Source organism: Myxocyprinus asiaticus, chromosome 38, assembly GCF_019703515.2.
Source record: "Myxocyprinus asiaticus isolate MX2 ecotype Aquarium Trade chromosome 38, UBuf_Myxa_2, whole genome shotgun sequence".
Taxonomy (NCBI): domain Eukaryota; kingdom Metazoa; phylum Chordata; class Actinopteri; order Cypriniformes; family Catostomidae; genus Myxocyprinus; species Myxocyprinus asiaticus.
The window spans coordinates 26,931,668-26,937,498 of record NC_059381.1 but is presented as its reverse complement, the minus strand read 5'-3'; the positions used below and the strand labels follow the sequence as shown (position 1 = coordinate 26,937,498).

At 37.7% G+C, this 5,831-nt stretch overlaps 1 protein-coding gene across 1 annotated transcript; it reads right to left on the bottom strand.

Annotated features, from left to right (window-relative positions):
* Window positions 1-283: 283 nt before the first annotated feature.
* LOC127429201 (dynein light chain 2, cytoplasmic) lies at window positions 284-4,675 on the bottom strand. The gene is made up of 3 exons (XM_051678076.1): window positions 4,527-4,675; window positions 2,669-2,805; window positions 284-1,696 (listed from the first exon to the last, which is right to left on the bottom strand). The coding sequence occupies exons 2-3, from the start codon at window positions 2,798-2,800 to the stop codon at window positions 1,559-1,561; spliced, it is 270 nt and encodes an 89-aa protein (XP_051534036.1). The 5' UTR covers window positions 2,801-2,805; window positions 4,527-4,675; the 3' UTR covers window positions 284-1,558.
* Window positions 4,676-5,831: the final 1,156 nt, after the last annotated feature.

The following is a 5,831-nucleotide window of genomic DNA, read 5'->3' as shown; positions in this document are numbered from 1 at the left end:
CTACGATCCACATCCTAGGTCAACCGGAAATGCTCGTTTGTATATTTAAAGTCTTTTTTTAAAAAGTCTCATTTTATTAAGAAAAATTATTTGACAATTGATTTGCACTCAAAATTAGAAACAAGTCTTTATGTCTACAAGGACAAATATTGCAAGTATATTGCAATAACAAGGGAGCCTCTCGTGCATTATATGTTGCTTTTTCCAGTGAAAATGTGTCATTATCTGAAATTTCTCTAGAAATTATATATATATATAACAACAGGTTTTAACCTACAGCATATAGAGGTCAAGTAATTTTTATTTGTATAGAACTTTTCACAATACACAATTTCATGAGCAGCTTTACAGAACATCATACTGTCATGTTTTAAATGTCTCAAAACCCTCAGTAAACAGATTCATCTTTTGTTACCAAAAGACATTTAAGACTTCACTTTAACTTGTGAAAAAAAGACTAAGATCCGAGACTTTACTCAAACTTGGCCTTGAAATGGACTCTGCGTCAGAGACTTGTGAACATCTCTGCTAACTTTTTCAAATTGTGTGGCAACTGCATACAGATTAATAGTAATATTTAGTTACATGTTAGAGCCAAGATATTCATCAGGTCAACAAAGCAAAGTTGAACTTTTGAAGGTGCAGGTAAATCCATGAGAGCACATGACAAGGCAATCTGAAAGTTGCTCATCGGAAGTGGGACCCTCGGTTGACTTTCTAGCATTTCTTGTAATATTTGTTGAGTAATAAGCTCATGACAGTATCCATTCCAATTATGGGTGCTAATTGTTCATTAGTGCATGTCTTAGGCAAAACTAAAGAAAATCAGTGCAGATTTTTGGTTCTCAAAAAACTCAAATGCATCAAAGCCTTTAGTAAATGTACATCCTTGAAATCTGAGAGGTATAGTATCCCTTTAAGGCTCTGTGTTTCCAGACATGTCTGTTCATTAGTAATTGAACCCAGTATACTCCTTGCCTCAGCAAAAATATACATGCAGCAAGTGCTTCCATCTCCAGAGGAGTTTGCACTTCGCAAGAGGCAACTGAAGACAACTGACTAGGTTACATTATTGCGCCAACAGAGGCTGCAGAGTAAACTAAGTTTACATCATCTAACTAGGGTTACAATACAAAACAACAAACAACTATCAACCTCTTATACAGACTTTTAAGAGATCCCCTGTTTGGATCTGACTGAATTGGGTAAAAAGAATAACGTCTTACATGAAGTATGTATGACATATTCTTTAATATTTAAAGGCAGCAGTCAAAGCATTTTGTACTTAAGAGCAAAACATAATTAGACTTGGAAAAAAAAATAACAAAAATTGTCTTTTTGCTTTATCTCGTGCAACTATAGAAAGCAAACGTTACTGTATTGCAACATATACAAATAACAAATTAAATATTATACATGGTCCATGCATTTATGCACAGCCTCTATAGCTAAATTTGTGTGTGTGTGTGTGTGTGGTTTGAGTGTGGCTAAACCCATCAAGGCATCACAGTCCAGATTTGGAGCTGACCTCCAGCTTTCATGAATAACAGCAATTCCTTCAGCCTGATTTGAACAGCAGAATGGCCACTTGACCCAAGTAGAAGTAGATGAAATGCTTTGTTTCATGTGTCACGTAACTGCCAAAGTTCCGTCCCACAATACAATGCCATGTCGGATTATACTTCTTATCGAACTCCTGTTGAGAGACAGGAGAAAAAACACTTATGGAAACAGAATTTTGTGTTTCTGGTAAAGCAGACTCAAAAGTTTAGTTCACATCTCACTACTCTCACACAACTGTATCTGATATCTATAAAAGGACTCTATCTGCAAGAACAAAGTAAAAGCATTTGTTTGCTTTTTAAAATATCAATTAAGCCAACAAAGGTCTTTCTCTCTTATAGCCGCTTTTCCACCATCGGGCCAAACAGTTCTTGTTGCAAAACCATACTGATCCAGGCCAGTTATCACGGTTATGGTTTCTTTTTCCACTGTGGTACTACGAAATCAGAAATACAAATAACAAATACGTCAGTTGGCGATGGCGTGAGAGGTAAACATTGGAGTGAGTGTGCTATGGAGGATGATCACACATTACAAATTTTAGGACTACTTGTCCCATGTCACAAAAAGGAATGCAAAGAGATATAGGCGAGAGGTTTACCATAATTTGTTGAGGGGTTTGTGTATGCCACCGGACACAAACACACATACAGGTTAAAGTTCCCAGACTAGCTAAAAAAGACTTTATATTATACAAGTAATATATTGATATATTAAATTAGTTTTAATGAGCGAAAAAGGTGTGCAGAAAAATAATGTACTAGACTAGTTAAACATCATAAAATCTTGAAGCTATGCAAGATATTAACTTTTTTTTAACATCACCCAAATATTAGCGAACTTGGCCAGCTACCTAGAAAAACCTAAGTTGCAATGGCGTTGGCAAATTGACAATCGTGAGTTGCAACGTACTAAAACCATTCCAGCAAGATTGAGCACGGTTAGCTAACCGTGCCAAGAAATCCAGGCTGAGAATGGTTTGTAATCATACCGTGCCAAACCGTGCTCAAGTGGAAATGCTACAGGAACCGTTCCTTACCATGCTCAGAACGGTTGGCCCTGTTTGTGGAAAAACATTTAGGCTACATATTATTTTATTTGTTACCTTTTTGATATATGCAGCAATGTCTTTTTCAATGTTGTACTTCTCCATGGCCTGTGTGGCACAATCCACTGCATCCTGCTGCATGTCCTCTGACATATCAGCGTTCTTTATTACTGCCTTCCTGTCAGTCATGATGGCTACGAACACAAAGAGAGAGAAAAAAACTGTAAGGGGAGCATTGTGTAGTGTAAAGGTGGTCTTTGGCAAACTTCAGGCATGCAGCAATGATTTTGTTGGAAAGCAGCAGCTTCCTTCATGGTGTCCTGCCATGGACACCATGCCTGTTTAATGTTTTCTGTATAGTAGATTTAAGAACAGAGATGTTAACCAGTTCCAATGATTCCTTCAAGTCTTCAGCTGTCACTCTAGGGTTCTTTTTTCCTCATTGAGCATTCCTGTTTGCCCTTTGAGTCATCTTTGCTGGACGGCCACTTCTAGGTAGAGTAGCCACAGTACTAAATCATCTCCATTTATAGACAATTTGTCTAACTGTTGACAGATGAATATCGAAGCTCCTTGAGATAACTTTGTAACACTTTCCAGCAACAATTCTTGATCATAGGTCTTCTGAGATCCATGTTGGCAAGGGCAAATTGGATGTTGACATACTGAACAATCATGAATAATATCAGAGCTAATAACACTGCAACTGTAAACGAATTAGTGAAACCAATCTTTGACCACTTACAACCTCCGAGCTCTGTGGGTTTTATTCTGTGGCGTGGACAGTAAAACAGCTGAGGAGAAGTCTCAAGAGGGAAGATCTGCAATATTTGCACTCAGCCATTTGCTTAATAAATAAAGCTGAGCCTAAATACATTGGATTTATACATCAGTTATTTTGGTTAAAAACAATTGTTCTTTAAGTTGCAAACACAGATGAGAACGGTCAGCTCGGGGACTTGTCTGAGATTACGGAATCATCTACCTTTCCATTTACTTTATTAAGGAACTAGTGCATATCTACTAAAAAGGAAATGTGCAGTCATGATTTGACAAAAAGGAGGCCACCTCAATCAGCTCTTTTTTCAAAAGACTCTCAGGCACTCACAGTTGGGCCCAGGAGAAGGACAAGGTTGATTAAATCCATTCAGCAAGACATTGTAGAAATCAGAACTATATCAAGCTTAGTTTTTTTTTTTTTATTATTATTAAACTAAATGTATCCTTATGGCATGTGCAACGGAGATGTACTCTATATCAAAGCCATTAAAATCACTTGCATTCTGTAGAATGGCATTTAAACTTATATATAAAGGTTATGCAGTTTCATAAATAAGATGACCTTAAACCAAATGTTAAGAATTACATTTCATTGTGCAGGAAAGTTAAATTAAATTATCCTGCAAAGCACAATTAATAATTCACACAGCACAGGTATCTGTCTTTGATAAGGTCATTAAGTGGGAATCACAGAAGGATGATATAACTTTGCATTACAAACTCTGTGTGTTGCAAGCTGTAGCCATTTTTTACATGCCAAATTACTGTAACTTTCACCCAAGCGCTGCCATGTCAACAACATACGGCGATGTCCTCAGCACCTGCTTTCCATGATCATCTTTGACAGAATTACATAACAATAATTCTCTCGAGACGGCGAGCACTTTTAACTTTCATTTCACGCCACCGCCCTAATTATTGTCAAGCAACACTCCAGCAATACAATGATGATTTAAAAGACTCATATCTGCTAGAATTATTGCGACAGGTAGCGTCTCGTGGTGTATCCATAGTGCTTCATTTGAATTGTGGACTAAAGATTAAACTTGTCTGAAGGCATTTAAATAACGAAATACATCATGTTTCCTCAAACTATGTAGCAGAATGCATAGTAAATAAAATGCATTTTGCTCACCCTCTTTTGATGATTTTACACCGCTCGGGCTTTTTTCTTGAGCCGCTGTGCTTCACGCTTGACTTTGCTAAACACTATTTTCTTTCGTAACTCGTCCCATGCGGCTATGCTCGTAAATTACATCCAACTGCACGCCACGAATCCCTACGTGCCCCGCCCTCCGCACTGCACTGGCTCTCTTGATTGGTTGAGTTCGAGCTTCGCCCAGCGTGTTACGAGCGTTTTCCACTAGCTTCTCACTGCCTGCGTTTTATTTAATCCCACAATGCACCAGTGCTAACTGGGCCCGTGATGGAGCCAGATGGTGCGTTCCATTCCGAAGGGCTCATCCCTACCAGAGATTATTTAGCAGAGATGTGCCACTTCCATTTAAATGAATGGGAGAAAATGGAACGCCCAACCAAGGAGCTCTAAGCGCCAAACGGTCAACGGATGTCGAAAGGAAGTCCCGCCTTACAGTTAAAAGAGCCAATCACCTTTTAGATTCAGACATCACCTGTCAATCAACTCGCTAACGCGCATTAGCTATATAAACCGGGAAAACTGCTAAATGTTTTAGCGTAATATGAGGTAAAGAAGCAAAATTTGTGATTCCAATATTATAAAAATGTATTGCTGATTTGAAATATGTTCTTTGATCGTAATCTTGACAAACCGTTTAGGAGATTTTGGTCTTTCTCCGTTCAAGTAGATAGGAGCTGCACTGTCATGATTGGAAACATGGCCGACAATGGACTGACTTGCTAGAAAGACTTTGTTCCTACGCCCTAATCCCTTCAAAGGGTTTACCCTCTAGAGAGAGTGATTCGGAGGGTTGAGGGGCATAAAAAAAGGGTAATTCGGAACGCACTTCAGCTTCATCTATCCAAGCCAAAGCAGCAGCTCTCTGGTATAAAGGCTGACGCTAGTAAACATCACCTGCACCTCATCAGAAATATTTTCATATGATTTTGCCTCACTAACGGCTTTCAAAATGTAAACAGAAAAGGATTTTTTTAAATCTTTATGATTTTATTAAGAAATGTAATCTTTAATATTAAAAAATTTTTTTTATATTTTTAAAATTGTTATATCCAATATTACAACTTTTGTTGACAAGTTGACATTATTACACTGTTAAAACCCTGAAATCAATTTTACTGAACAGAGACTTTCACATTAAAATCATGTTAACATGTATAACGTTTACATCTTGGGGCTGTACTTTTGAAACTATGTTTTGTCATATTTATGCACCGGCATCTTTCACTGTAATAGAGCTGTTCATCTGTGACGTCATTTTGCAGGCAAACCCGGAAAAGAATT

Excerpts from the sequence above, each read along its gene's own strand:
- LOC127429201 (XM_051678076.1), bottom strand. The coding sequence starts at position 2,800 with ATGACTGACAGGAAGGCAGTAATAAAGAACGCTGATATGTCAGAGGAC. Across the intron at positions 1,697-2,668 it reads TTGCTGCATATATCAAAAAG|GAGTTCGATAAGAAGTATAA; the intron begins GTAACAAATAAA and ends GTCTCTCAACAG.